Source organism: Zerene cesonia, chromosome 14, assembly GCF_012273895.1.
Source record: "Zerene cesonia ecotype Mississippi chromosome 14, Zerene_cesonia_1.1, whole genome shotgun sequence".
Classification (NCBI taxonomy): Eukaryota; Metazoa; Arthropoda; class Insecta; order Lepidoptera; family Pieridae; genus Zerene; species Zerene cesonia.
This window is the reverse complement of record NC_052115.1, coordinates 3,839,040-3,854,386: the sequence shown is the minus strand read 5'-3', so window position 1 is coordinate 3,854,386 and position 15,347 is coordinate 3,839,040. Positions and strand designations below refer to the sequence as shown.

General features: G+C 32.9%; 4 protein-coding genes across 4 annotated transcripts in view; 3 read left to right on the top strand and 1 right to left on the bottom strand.

The window, feature by feature from the left end:
- LOC119831911 overlaps positions 1–640 on the top strand; it is a 2,054-nt gene extending 1,414 nt beyond the window's left edge. Inside the window, exon 2 of the mRNA XM_038355482.1 lies at positions 212–640. Within this exon, the coding sequence (XP_038211410.1) occupies positions 212–537 (326 nt within the window). The 3' untranslated portion in view covers positions 538–640. The remainder of the gene's footprint in view (positions 1–211) is intronic.
- A 708-nt stretch (positions 641–1,348) lies between these two features.
- On the top strand, positions 1,349–4,296 carry LOC119831833. Its single transcript, XM_038355376.1, has 4 exons — positions 1,349–1,978; positions 3,068–3,103; positions 3,196–3,322; positions 4,002–4,296. The coding sequence occupies exons 1-4, from the start codon at positions 1,526–1,528 to the stop codon at positions 4,130–4,132; spliced, it is 747 nt and encodes a 248-aa protein (XP_038211304.1). The 5' UTR covers positions 1,349–1,525; the 3' UTR covers positions 4,133–4,296.
- Positions 4,297–5,411: 1,115 nt separating this feature from the next.
- LOC119831693 lies at positions 5,412–6,953 on the bottom strand. Its single transcript, XM_038355150.1, has 4 exons — positions 6,744–6,953; positions 6,453–6,641; positions 5,931–6,026; positions 5,412–5,657 (listed from the first exon to the last, which is right to left on the bottom strand). The coding sequence occupies exons 1-4, from the start codon at positions 6,813–6,815 to the stop codon at positions 5,508–5,510; spliced, it is 507 nt and encodes a 168-aa protein (XP_038211078.1). The 5' UTR covers positions 6,816–6,953; the 3' UTR covers positions 5,412–5,507.
- A 638-nt stretch (positions 6,954–7,591) lies between these two features.
- Positions 7,592–15,255, top strand: LOC119832034 (solute carrier family 35 member F5). The gene is made up of 10 exons (XM_038355621.1): positions 7,592–8,033; positions 8,116–8,250; positions 8,618–8,683; positions 9,146–9,238; positions 11,038–11,190; positions 11,444–11,626; positions 11,902–12,049; positions 12,410–12,569; positions 12,829–13,050; positions 13,738–15,255. The coding sequence occupies exons 1-10, from the start codon at positions 7,878–7,880 to the stop codon at positions 13,802–13,804; spliced, it is 1,383 nt and encodes a 460-aa protein (XP_038211549.1). The 5' UTR covers positions 7,592–7,877; the 3' UTR covers positions 13,805–15,255.
- Positions 15,256–15,347: the final 92 nt, after the last annotated feature.

Below are 15,347 nucleotides of genomic sequence, written 5' to 3'. Positions count from 1 at the left end.
GCCTCTCGGCCTCCCGTGATCCTGCCACAGTAATCGAATTTCTTCTACTCTTTCGGTTTCATGTGCCTAAGGGGCACCAGGCACAAGAAACGCAGGTTCGAATCCTGCCTCGTGATCAAATTTTTTCTATTCTTTCAAAAACAATTTCTCATTTATAAAGCATTTCAATGCTATAAAACTAAAAATTAAATTTAGTATTTTATTTTTCTAGTGGATACATCGACAGCGATTGACAAAGAGTCTATGGAAGGGGCAGACACATTTTGGCCACGTTTTGGAGCAAGTTATGGTCTTCAGAGTATTCCATTACAATTTCACTTAACTGGTACTTATGGAGGTTTTGGTGGGACTGGCGTGATTGGAAGTAGTTATGCTAGTGTACCTAGTACTAGGAACACCTTCGGAAAACCGTATTTTGCAGGCAGCGGATACGGATCTTATGGAGGAAATAGTGTGAGGGTTTTTGGTTCCAATAACAGTCCAGTCTGGAGCGGTTGGGGTAACGGCAAGTGGGGTCACTATGGAAAGGGGAAATGAAAGAACATTCAACCGTAACTTTTATAAAATGTAAAATTCAAAATTCATTTATTTTGCAATAACTGCAATACACTTTAATTACGTTAATGATAAGCATACAAATACATTTTGAGATAAGAAGTTAATTAAATTATCAAACAAAATTTTTTTTAATTTCATTTTACGTAAAATATACCCTACTGCTTCATATTTCATTATCTCTACTTTGAATCGACTTTTTAAATTGCGTCAATTATGTTCAATGTGGGAAATGACGCGTCAATCTAATCATGTTGTAAGAACTATAATAGTCATCTTGGATAGTAAAAAGGTGATCCATTAAAATAAGAATTAAGACTATTCACTATGTTAATAGTTTCTTGAACCTTTGTGGTTAACAAAGTAATAAGCAATCGAACATTAGGTTATACGGGAAATCCAACATTTAATATTTGGTACACTACTAATGTATTTCTATAAAAAAGTCAATTTATTTTATATTTTATTGCAACGATCGACAAAACAATGAAAGAGCAATCTACATCGTAAAAGTTTACTTTAAATTAAACATAATAAATATGAAATCTACGAGTATTAATATGCGCCTTCACACATCATGTCATAAATATTAGCATGAATACAAACACTTATTATGATTATATTATAATAGTCATCATTCATTCTTCTCATAATACTAAAGACAGATTGATCGATCAATTTAATAAATCACATATGTGTGTAATGATCCAATTATAATTGTGTTATCGTTAAAATGTTTTATATATTCATGTTTCTTCCTGTAAGCTGTAGGTATTTACAAATAGTGGGATACATACATACTAAACTTATACGAAAACCAAGTTTCTGTCAGGAAATCTATTGTAGTCAAAATGCAACAAAACCAATTGTATTATCATTAATCACGCCAATCAAATGTCATTTATAATTGGGTTACTTCCGCTGTGCATCTCTTATATTCCCACATTTTCAACCCACTACATCAGTTACTATGTACAGATTGTTTGTTTTAGTTCCATTACTAACAACGCTTGTAGCATGTACGGGGGAGGGCAACATCCACCTAATGGAAGAGGAAATAGAGGACGCAATACGTTCTTGCTCCATCAATATAGAGAGATTTAGAAATAGTAAAAATCTCAACCGCAGTCGTCGTAGCTACAACAATATTGAGTCGTACCCTCGAATTGATAGCAACACGAAACAAGAAACAAATATATATGACCACGAACGTCGCAATGCAACCGAAAGGAATCAAATATATGTTTTAAATGGCACAGATTATGATTACTTGGGATACGGAGCTGGGGATGCGGGTGAAAAGCTTATCAAAACTATCCCACGTCCAGCACTCGGCAACGGTAGCTATAACAACAGCCACCGTATTCGCTTCAACAGAAACAAACGTAGCGAATATTTTCTAGGCACAGATGACTCTGATCAGGTAGGTACCTACATATTTGAATTCCCTTTTATTTCCTGATTTAAACTAAGCACTGCAAGTAAAACAAAAGCGGCTGTTAGGAAGCTATTATTATATTAACAATAGTACAAATTGCCCACACGTGGTTTTTATTTTTTAGGTGATGTTCCATTAGGACGGAACACCACGTAAAAAATAAAATAAAATAATATTTTTTCCAGTAGATAAATTTTTAAAACGCTAAATGTACATCTAAATGTACATCGTTTTGTTATGTAAGTTTTTATTGTTTTACGTAATTAACGTTTGGACGGAACTGGGTTTGATCGCAGAGTAAACATAATATGTTTTAAATGTGGGAATCGAGCACGCTACGGCACGAATTGGGCCAGCTGGCACCGGGGAAGTACCACACCCCCACAGAAAACCGGCGTGAAAAAATAGCATGCTATTGTGTTTCGTACGGTGAGTGAGGGAGCCGGAGGCCTATATCCTTTCCTTATCCTTCCCAATCATTTCCTTTATTCCTCTCGTCAATCCTTTCTTAATATTTTTCCGATTTAAGGTCGGCAATCAATTTGTAGAGGCGTAAGGTCTCTGAAATTGGCCTTATGCCTCTCCAAATGTTCATGGGCTGTGGTAGCGCTTATCATCAGGCGACCAACCAGCTCCATTGCCGACTATGATATAAAAAAAATGTGGGTATAACGCATCTACCACACAAATATAGCATAATAAAATAACATAGGTTTTTGTTTTTACAACGAGCAGGTTACCGGTGAAAGGACTTATTTGTTTTTCTATTTAAGTTATCAAAAAAGCATCATTATTATAAATTGTATGTTTTGTTGCTAATGATGATTTTAAAAATGATAACAGATGTGAGTTTTAAGAATCTATTCATAGCATGCAGCTTCAAGTAATTTAATTGACACTACTTGTAGGTATGAGAAACCGCAAATGCAATTTATGGTTTGTCAACAATTTAAATCCATACCTATCAGTTGTAAGGAAATAATATGCTAGCTATATAAATATTACCAACCATATTAAAGCTCACTTAATTGTTATTTTCGGATTCATTACAAAGTAAATAATCTTATCTTCTAGTGCCTGAGTCAGTGTGTGTTCGCCAACTTACAAACTGTAAGTATTTATTGAAAATACTGTTTATTCCAAATACCTATCAACTTGTTAAATATCAAACAAGTTGAAATAAATTATAAAAATGTTGACAGGTTGACAGCAAAGGTATACCCAGAGAAGCAGAATTGTGGAACAAAATACAGACTTCAGTAAATTCACAACAATCGCGCACCCTACTAAGAAATCAACTACAGTCTTGCTTTCAAGAGTTGCAAACTGGTATATTATATATGACAAATTTAAAATTATTTTTCTTAATTTGTTTTTTTTTTCTTTATAACCGTTGACCACTTCCTCGCCGCATCGTCTGAGCGTCCCAGCAAATCTTGAAATCATTAATTCGATCACGAAAGAAATAAACAACTAAATTGTCTTTTAATCAGCTTAATAAGATAAACTCATCGAATAATTGTATTGTTGTGACCTATAAGGGTGTCTTGGGACCAGGATATCCTCATTTTTTACAATTGTATGGTTACAAAATGCCTAAAATCTACTACAACTTAAAAAAAGTACGTACAAACTTATGCAGGTTGGTTACCTACATATACGTACACTTCCTTTGACAAGTTTGTCTATTATGTTTAAGTGCTCTGTTATGTTATTTATTATCAACGACTTAACTTTGCTCATGTACATTTGTTATTTGTTATTGCTATAGTAACTGTCAAATTTATTTGCTGATATCAATATAGCTACAACTAGAACACATGATTTTTACAGCACACAATTACCACATATACACACATAAATACCTATAAAATACTTGCACAGAAAAATAAACAGGGAACTGATTTCCAACTTTTCTTGGAGCATGTCCCTATGATTTATGTCCAAACCTGTTAAAAACATACAATACACACAAATACGAAGGATCTAAAGGGCTTTTTTTTTGCAGAATCTGAAGAAAATGGGTGTTCCTACTCTAACAAATTAGACCGCTGTTTGATGCTACGCCTTTCAGATCGTGAAATATTATTTGCATCCAAAAATAACCAATCAACATACCAAAAATTATCAAGAACATGAAACAGAAAATAAGAGTGAAGTATTTTATTGCCTTTTTAATAAACTAATGAAAACAAATGCATCAAAGCAATAATATTAGTTATTAATGATTATTATTTTACTAAGTATTGTTGTAGTCATGATTTTGTGTTTTAATGAATAAATACTTCAGAGTAGGTGTCATGAAAAAGAAACTGGTTATTTCAATTATTCGACAGGCTTGGTACAAAATGTTCCTATTAGCTATATCAGATAGAAGTTCACTTAAGGTAAGTTCGTTTAATTGTGCAATTATTTCATAAACTTACGGAAAATTATAATTTTCTCATTCGAATAGTATTTTACTGTATGATCTATATAAATAAGTCAATGAAAAATTTACTTTAATTAAACGGTAAAAAATATGTATGTCAGGTACGGCAAATTTGCTACTATACAAATATAAGGAGATCAAATCAGAGATCGAATTACTATACAATCACATGTAATGTTTTTAAAAATCAATGGAGTTCAACAGAATAGGTAAATTTTATTATTTGATTTTCTATGAGTAATATTCTGGTTATATGGGTAACTAACTGCGCCCCGCGGTTTCACCCGCGTAAGTCCTTATCCCGTAGGAATATCGGGACCAAACCAAATTTCATTGCAATCGGTTCAGCAGTTTCTGCGTGAAAGAGTAACAAACATACACATACATCCATCCTCACAAACTTTAATATTTTTAATATTAGTAGGGTAGGATATGATAGGATAGGATTTATTGGATAAATAAGATCGATTGAATATAAAAGACGAAATCAATAGAATTTGACGTGTCCTTTTTTTCACACCTTTAAGAGTCTTTATAAAAAATTTTAGGTTTTTTTAAATTTACCGAGACTCAAAGGTACAGTATAATGGGATACCCTGGATAGGAAAAGGGCTGAGGATGGTACACTATAGGTTCATCTAAACTTGCATTTTTCAATTCATGTGGTAGCAGTTGCTTTGGTAATGGTATTTTATGCCAAGGTGGCCTAGTATTTACTGGCTGAAAAAAAAAGTTTATTGAAACAAACAAAAGTTTATAACCATAATTCCTATTCCTATAAATATTAAAAATCTGAAACTAACAGAGATATTATATTTTGTTTTTTTTTATTACTTTGTCTTCTCATAAGAAATCAGCCAATCAGTCAGATATATATTGCAACAGAATAATCTTCTCTTAAAATAACCACAATAAAGTGAACAATAGAAATGAAAAAAATTACTTACATAGGACAAATTTAAAACAAAAAACAAAACAAGTGCATTAAAAAATACATTTACTGGGAGATCCATTTGGTAAAATTTTATTGCAGTTATAAACTGTATGCACTACATTCACAATAAGCAATAAAACATTAAATTATCAATGTACGGCAGGTGCTAGTGTTGATAGTGTCAAAGTGTTAAGCGGTAGAGGGGGTCGGCTAGCACACACCCTAGGTTGCGCTTGTATATTCTTACACCACCTACATAAGTGTAAAAGTGATTCTTGCTCTGGTACACTCAACCGTTCCTGAAGAAAAAATTTAATTATATTACTTTAAACAAAATTATGTATTGAAATTTTTTCAACACATAACAGCCTAAAATAAAATGTTGAATGGAATCTTTGAAAATTATGTAAATTAACCATAGCATTTAAAACTTTCATTTAGCTATAAGTTATTCAAAGCTATTTTTGAAACATGCCTAAATAAATGTGGGTAGGTCCCTTTCGAAAAAGTAACTCCATGTCATATTGCTTATTGGTTGAATGTTTTTTCTGATAATATTTAACTATACTTACAATAAGAGAGTATACCACATAAAATGCAGCTACGTCAGTCACAGTCAAATGATTTCCAGTAAGGTAACTTCTTTTCTCTAATGCTCTGTTCATACCCTAAAATTCAAAACTTTCTTTTATGAAAATTGTTTCAACTCTATAATGTTATTGGTCTAAGGGCACTCTAAGGATTTAATATTAAAAAAATTTATGAAATCGGTTTATCTTTAATCATGTCAGTGACATATGAACTTGTTTACTTAGAACTGAGTTTTATTGAATGTGTTTCGGAGGTGCTATTAGTGAAATGGGCCCTAAGTCTATATTGAAATTATAAAGAGGTAACTTGGTAAATTTGAGTGTTTGAGAGTATTATAAGTATTAGAATAAACCCCGTATTCTCTGGATCTACTGAACAAATATTGAAAATTGTATACCAACAGAAAGCCATGTCATCTGTCAGTTTCATTTTAACTCCTGGTCAACTAGTGGCTTGTCTACAATAAACAATTCAAACATTTCTTTCTGGTTAACATAACTCACTTGAAGAAAATTTTTCGCAAAAGCAGGATTCGAATTTGCTTGGTTTGCATACATTGCTATGTGCTCTAACCACTGATAACTGAGTAGCATTTGTTCCTGACTCATTTTTGTGCCACTTTTTGATATCAATCGTAATAATATACTGACGAATCCCTCCACATTTTCCTTGTCAATAACCGTTGTAAGAACCTAAACAACAATAAAATAAATGTTTATTTTTATGATTCAAATCGAAAAAAAAATAATACAACAGTGCCAAGTAGACTGTCGTTGTTTTATCAGAAATATTACCCTGTCTGTATTATAACATAGTGAACCGGCAGAAATATTTAAATATTTACTAACAAGCTTTATAACTTCCATAATAAAAAATAGTTTGAAATTATAATTAGATTTTAGAGTATGTTTCAATTATATTTAGATATTAGTAGTGTTCCTTGTTTGTTTGCTAGGTTATAAAGTATGACAATTGACAGATATAAGAGTATAATCTATGACAGATGATTAGTTTAGATGATACGTAGCCAACTGCCAAAGGCTTAAGAGTAGTATAATGCTACGGGTGCTATGGGTTTACTTAGCTGATAAGCTGACGCCACAGATTAAGAACTAGTTAATCTTGCGGTTGCAGTTACAGACAGACATTACAATTTTCGGCACGGTCCTAAGTCACAGTCTTAGTCGTATGCCGTAATCGGAGACGAGTTATGCATATTACCATTTTGTGTTCGTAACCGGACCATTAAATCATAACGAAAAAAAACATTTTATGTAATCCTAGATCTTAGATATCTAATACCCATATAATAATGCCTTAGATGAAGCTATTTGAACTGTGTTTTTTACTTTTCAGTCATTAATTTTTTTAATAGGTAAATCATTTACGCTCTGTATAATATAAATTTATGATAACTTAAAACGTTTAAAAATATACATATCTAATGAAAAATTTTGTTCGTAATTAAACAAAAAGGATAGGAAGAACGAAAAGGAGAAGATGAAACGGATAAGTACTAGCTACTATTATATTGCTGATATTATTTGTAACCTGAATAGTCTTGGGCCGAAATCTGGTCTTGGCGTGAATGGTTCATTCATCTAACTTTATTATATTCTTGATAGAAGGTCAATGTATTTCGGAATACTTTGACAGTGACAGTTAAATGGTTTCATACCAGAAATCTGTTTTGTAATTTAATTGCAAATATTCGCGACGATAGCCGTGAATATAAATGTTATAAGAAAAAATAAAAGTCAAGTGTTTGTGAGGAAAATAACTGTGATATACTTTCATAGATACACAAATAATGATCAAAAGCTATACTAGTTATTCTTTGATAAATTTTATAGGTTTTTCATAAACCGATCAGTATTTCCATTATATTTCTACTATTTACCTTTTTCAAACTCTTATAATTTATCTTAATGTTGACTTTATGTCATAACTACTACCGCGTATTAACGAATAATAAAAATAGCAAAAATGAGGTACAAGATTTCAGTAGAAGAAAATATGCGTTTGGTATATTTATTTTATTCCTTGTTGCTGTTTTATGGGTTGTGTCCTCAGAGCTTACAAAGGTAACATGTAGGGTAACTGTTAGTTCTTAATAATGCTAAAATCTGAGTGGTTTATTTATTAAAAGCTGTATTTTTTTTGTAGTATATTTACACAGAGAAGAAATTAGAAAGACCATTCCTTGTGACGTATATACGAAGCTCGTTATTGTTTATATACCTTTTAGTATTATGCTTTACACCACCTACAAAAGATCCATGTCAACCTGCTGATTACACTGTAAGTATAATGATAGACATAATTTTAGTTTTAACATACCTTGAGATAACAAAGACTATTTCTTTAGAAGTTAATTAAAGGAATTAAATGGGATCTTTCAATGTTATCTAGGTATGTATTGAAACTATCATACTACAAAAAGTGGGAAAGGATTCTATGAAGTATCCTAGTCCTAATGCTTGCTATTCAATATTGCCTATCATTGAAATATTGTTATAATTGTAGCACTTTGTTTCTCTTAAATTTTCCTTTTCTTATTAGAAAAGAAAAGATCAAATTGATGATATGCAAATGAAAGTACAACAATTGGTCTTAAAATATTTGTTATGTATTTTTAATGTCTTTTTAATGTATTTAACATTTCCAGCAACTTGTAGAACCAACAAACGAAACAGATGATGAAAATTTTTATAATGAGGCGACAAATAGTTTAGTGAGTATTGTTATTTTTAATTTTCATTTATCTTATGTATGTGTTGTTACCTAAATCATGCTAATCTTATAAATGTGAAAGTTGGTTTGTTTGGATGTTTGTCCGTCAATCACGGTGAAACTACTATTCATCATTGTCTTATTATCATAAGCTATAATAGACAAATAAGATATAGTCAGAGTCTGTATTATGTGTCTCACTAATAGAGCTGATATCATAATGCATCTCTACTTTTATGCATGTTTATGGACAAGCAGTTTATTCAAAGCATAGTCAAATAGGCATAGGACATGCCTTTTTGACTAAGCGTCAAACAGTGTTTAACAGATTCAGCTTCTAAATTATTCAAATTTTATATAAGAACACTAGACCTTACCCCCATTTGGGCAAATTTCATCTTTCAACATATTTCCTGCTCAGTTTATATAAGTATACAATATTTTCATAAATTTTATGATACAGGGTGACTCTATGTTTGTGCCAGTAAGGCCAGGAGAGACAACAGACAGTGATGATGCAACTCCAAGAGCAGTACGCTTTAACAAAGTTGCAGAGGTAATGTTTTATTCCACACACACTAACATGTTTAAGTTTATACTAGTCAGTCACTGTAATTAGTATTACTATTGCATTTACCATATTTGTTAGGCATATTGCAATTGACAACATTTTAAGAAGAATTTGTATTTTTTAATGTTAATCAAAAATCACAGTACCTATATTTTTGCTTTTTCGTTACATCTTTTGAGTTAAAATTTATCTTCTTAATCTAAAAAGCCGTAAGCGCCAAATAAATACATTTCAAAATATAACTGTACTAGTTTATTAAATAAAAATACAGTTAGTATTGAAATAATAAAATAATCAAAATTTCCTCTTCTGAATTGGACATCCTAAGCGGTGGGGCAGACGCGAATATTTTTGCGTACACTTTTTAATAATTACTGATATGTACTCGTACATAGTATTAATTACATCATACATTAATTTAGTTTTAACTTTTGCTTCCTGCTACTTAATACTTAATGAGGAAATTAAAAATGTTGCACCTATTTTCATTACGATAATATGGCTTCCTTGTATCATCAAAGGTACAAAGGTAATTGACCAATGATCCAAGGGGATTATATGTACAATCGAATGCATACAAAAGCACTAGATAACTTCGCTAATAGACTCATGATCTTAATACAAAAGCAGTGTTACTATCCATGTTTGCTCTAATCTGATGTTTAAAATAATATTTGAAGCGAAAATTTCGAAAAAATCTATTTCAATTGCTCTATAAATGGTGGACATTAAATCGAAATACATTACGATAACCAACTACCTTAATAAGTAGCGACTATGTATACTTTTATAAAACGAATTGTCTCAATAATTATTTCTGTACTATCATTAAAACTATGTATATTCATAAGGATTGTGTATTATATTTTCCAAAAAAATAAATACAGTTTAAGTAGTATTTATAAGACTTTATTTAACAGCGGATACAAATGATGTTATCTTATCATAAGCAAAATAACTATCCTCAATTGCTGTAAGTATTTAAAAATCGTGTTCGTTAATTGATTTTTTGTGCAATCGATTAGTATAATGTTAAATCTATTAATGGAACACAGAAATGTTATTTAGTTAAAAGTATTCACACTAATGCTAAATTATAATAATCTAATATGGGTCATATATTATCTATGATAAAAATCGTTCTCACTATTCCGTGAAGACTTGAAACGATTAACATATTAAATAATGGTAATCTAAACTATCATGACTTTACATTAGATGCATTACTTTGAAGTTTTATAATTTAGAATATACGTGCTATAATGTTAATAGTGTGTTGTTATGTTTCTGAATTATTCACTATATATACTGGATATCATCATCATCAGCCCGCTGTTGGGACACAGGTCTCCTATGAGGATTTAGGCCGATACAGAAAATATATAGAGTATAATCGATAATTGCATGTGAACCCTTCTTAATTTATTTTAAATATATGTAACCTTCGTCTCAAGTCTTATAGGGGACTAATTAATAAAACTAATTAACTACTTATTAATAAAATCACAACTACATCATCTCTAAAAATGTCAACTATGACTATCATAATTTAAGAGATACAATTTGATGACAGACAGACAAACAGATAGACGGACAACGAAGTCTTAGTAATAACTTGTAACCTGTTTGAAGTATTTCACACTGGACCTTGAAGAAGCGACGTATGTCTAAGCGGCGACCAACCTCCAACCGACTATCCACCCAGGCCCCAACCCATGCTACGCCACTGCTTAGCGGCTTAAATTTATGAAAGAATTTCTAGAACATTCTGGATCGTTCGCCAGGTCCGCGTCATGTCAGCGGCAATGGCGGGTGAGGCTCTTTTGGCGCGTCTTTCGTGGTCGGCGTCCATACGCGCGACAGAATACGCGCAACGACGGGCCGCCGCAGCTGCCACCCGACGGCATATACGACTTGCACTTATGTTTACAATACCTGTGAGTGTATATGGCGCTATTTAACTCGCAAGGAAACGTTTCTGAAAACATCCAAATATTATCTATCATATTGAGATACATCATGATATAGTTTAAAAACCGTTGATTTATGATGTCAGTTTTGTGTTTAAACAAACTTGAAAAATAATTAAATTTAGAACCCATATTTACACCTTAATCCTGCGACATCCACAACATTTTACGTCTATCGTTTAAATATTATTTTATTATTAATTGATATTTCTTATTCCAGTGGTTTATATCGAACTATCTTTACCGTTTGAGCTTATTGCACACGTCGAGTTGTTCAGCCACAATCTACACTTCCACGACGAGCGCGTTTGCCCTCACACTTGGCGCGCTTTTCGCACAAGTGCCCACAGACAGATTTAACTTCTCAAAGTGTGTGGCTGTTCTACTTACTGCGGCTGGACTTGTGAGTATTACAAATTTATTTAGTTGTAGTGAAATTAAATTTACTTTTAAGCAATTTAAATTGGCCTAGAATAGGCCAGAGATTGAAATTAATCTTTTCCATTCTATCGACTCTTACCTACATTCCACTGCATGTATTGTGATTGTATGCTTACAAAATTTACAATATTCATGTAACATCAATAGACGAGACTCTAGAAGAACAGACAATACCGACAGCTTGTTGATTTTTTTTTTTTTTTTATTGTGATTTCAAACATCAACATCTTATTTCAGGTAGTTCTAGGTATATCTGAGAGCCATCAAAGTAATTGGCTGGCCGTGTTAGCGGCGCTGGGCTCCGCCTTGTGCTACGCGGTGCACTTGTTAATGTTCCGACGAGAGTTGAGGAAAGGGGACGGGATTAACTCTTTTTTGCTCGTTGGTAATTTAAAAATACAATCTAATTTCATATTAAAGCAATAACATATGTATTACATTGATTTTATAACGAGTAATAATAGATTTACTTAGTTTAATTTTGCAAAAAAAAGTCTTATCTGACACTAACAATAAAGTCTGTTTTGAATAATAAAGCGTGTCCAATTAAGGTGATTTATCAACGGACTTCAAAAAGGGGGGGGGGGGGTTCTCAGTTCGACTGTATATTTTTGTTTGTTGTCTCATAACTTTTATGGGGTGAATCGTTTTTGTTGATCTCTTTTTATTTGAAAGCTGGTACCTCCCATTGTTAAAAATTATTAACATGTTAATATGTAATATATCGATTTTATTATTTGTTTAGGTATAGTTGGATGCACATGTGGTTGCTTAATATGGACATTCGGGGGTGTGCTAGCGGTGGCTGGCGTTGAGAAAGCTGAGCTTCCATCTCCAAAATTATGGAGTTGGTTACTTCTAGATGCCGCCTTGAGTCCACTCCTTATGGAGTCCTTGTGGCTTTGGTGAGCATTAACTTACACTTTCAGTAAAATATTTCAATTATTCTGATAGTGAGAAAATCTATGGAAATATATCGAATGACTTGTTAAATAGATACTGTTGCTCAAAAAATGCAGCATTGGCACTAATGTTTGCTTCACCTCCAAAGTAAGTGATCCAAGTGTATTGAATATAATAATATTATAGCATAGGAAAATAATTCCAATTTACTGGCATCGCCAAACGCGATAATATGTAACTAAGTCGCAATTCACGTACCAGGGGTAGATCGCTGACGTCGTCGCAGGCGGCGACCGGCGTGCTCGCCACCGCCGTGCCGCTGGCGGCGTGCGTGGAGGCGTGGCGCGCGGGGCCCAGCGCGTGGCACGCGGCCGCCGCCGCGCTCTCCTCCGCCGGCTGGGCGGCCGGCGCGCTCGACCTCGCCGACATCCCCGCGCCCGTCACCTGGCTCAACGTGCGCTTGCGAGCCGCTGAGGGGTTCACGTGAGTCAATCGTCATATGTGTTCCCACTGCTGGGACACCGGCCTCCTATGAGGGTTCAGGCCATAATCCACCACGCTGGCCAAGTGCGGGTTGGCATATGTCACATGTCGTCGAACTTTTAATTCTCGGACATGCCGGTTTCCGTACGATGTTTCCTTCGCCGTTTCAAGCAATGATCATGTACAGATAAATCACCTGGTCTCGAACCCCAACTTATGGATTTTAAAGTCCGTCACTGCTCTCACGTGAATACTGTACATGATTATGTGGTACGGTGCGCGGCGATGCAGCGCTGTTATACTCGCGCCTGTGTTATATCGCTTCTAGCAGTTACAGCGCTAGAGTCTTGATCTCACCTCTCAACCCCATTTATGATGCGGCTTCACGCGAGCGGAGCGGGAGCGAGAGCGGTTGCTCCCCCACTCACCGTACGAAATACAATAGCATGCTACTATTTCACACCGGTCTTCTGTGGGTGTGTGGTACTTCCCCGTTGCGACCTGGACCAATACGTGCCGAATTGTGCTCGGCTCCCAACAAAATGTAGTATGTTGCGTGGCGATGCAGCGCTGGAGTCCAGCCCACGTCGATATGCGCCTTCGGGGTGGCGCAGTAAAAATCATTCAAAAAGTTATCCCTAAAAATAAATTGCACAATCAGAATTATTGTTTAAATTTGTTTTACAGGACGATACGAAATATATCAGATTTGGACGAGCAATCAGAAGCACTAATATCGGATGACCCTACGTAACACAACAATAAAGTTTAGACATAATTTTTAAGTTAGTGTGACTATAAGCACCGGGTTTGCTGTGTGACACCCGCGTTTTATCGACTTGTATCACTTAAGTTATCCATTAAAAAATATAAATTTTTATCAACAACTTATTAAAACCTATCGATTTAAGATTTTTTTTAAACAAATTCTCTGAGGAAAGGAGTTCAAATAGTGTATATTAATATACAATATTGCTTGAAAATTTAGTGTAATATTTTTATTATTTCTGCAAGGCTTTACCTCAACAATTGATGTTTGTATTGATCTCAAAAAATTCACAGAAGTAACAATTTCAAATGCATAATTTCACGAATGATTCCTCTTTTGACTAAAACAGGTAATTTAAGTGAAGCAAATCGTTACTCCTAGTCTATGGTGTATAGCATTTATCATCGTTTAGAAAAAAATAAATATTTAATATAAGTCTTGACCTTTGTATCATTCCATCAATAATTTTTCAAAGTATTATTTATTGCTGTATATAAATATAAATTATTACTGGACGATGTATGTATATTTTCTTTATCGAAAATTTTTATATTTCATTTATGTCACATTATTTTTTAAACGGAAATAGTTTATATTTTTACTAATGGATTCAATTCATTGAGAAGTGAAATAAATGACTATCATTTGTATTTTGTTTGCTTTAAACATAAATAAAAAATAAGTAATTGTGTTTGGTGTTAAATAGTTTTCATATTGACTCTAAAATGCATATAAGAAACAATTCCTAAACTGAAGATATAGACAATTATTATTATTATTATTACTATAAGAATTAAACAACTAGAAAAGACTATATTTTCCGAATAATTAGTATATTAGCATGTGTGTGGTCGAATCGGACATAGAATTCATAACTAAGTATTCATGCATAGTCCATAATAAGTCCGAATAAGATTTTATTTTAAATTGTCGGCCGTAACCTAATTCATCAAGAATATAGAATTGTTTATATGCCGTTTCGGAATTTCTTCGTGTTTCATCATATTGTATTTAGGTTGCCTGGTTTAATTTCTCACGAATTTTATATTTAAATACATAGATATATAATGATTCGTTTTAAAATGATGCATGATTTCACATACATCATTGTAAAGTCAGTATTGCAACTGCGTATAATGACTATGTAGATCATTTCTTCCAATCGTGTTATAACTATTCTTTTTTAATGATTTTACAAAGCGCTGTTAGAATGTTACAATATCTATTACATTAAAAACGTTTTCGGGTTTTTCTGGTAATTCAAATTTTCATGATATTATTCATTTAATATACAATTAATAGCCTTAGATAGGATTAAAAAAGGTATTTTTTAACTATCGCATATTTGCATTGAGCACAATGTCATAAAATAAATATGTAATTAATTTTTAACTTTATTTCTGTATGTGTAATAAACGAACAGCTTGAAATATAAACACGTTTTTTATTTAATTTTGCTAGTGTTTTTTTACCAAAAAAAATATACGATGAGTGTTTAAATTCCTTCTTACTTATTAAGGACTAGCTA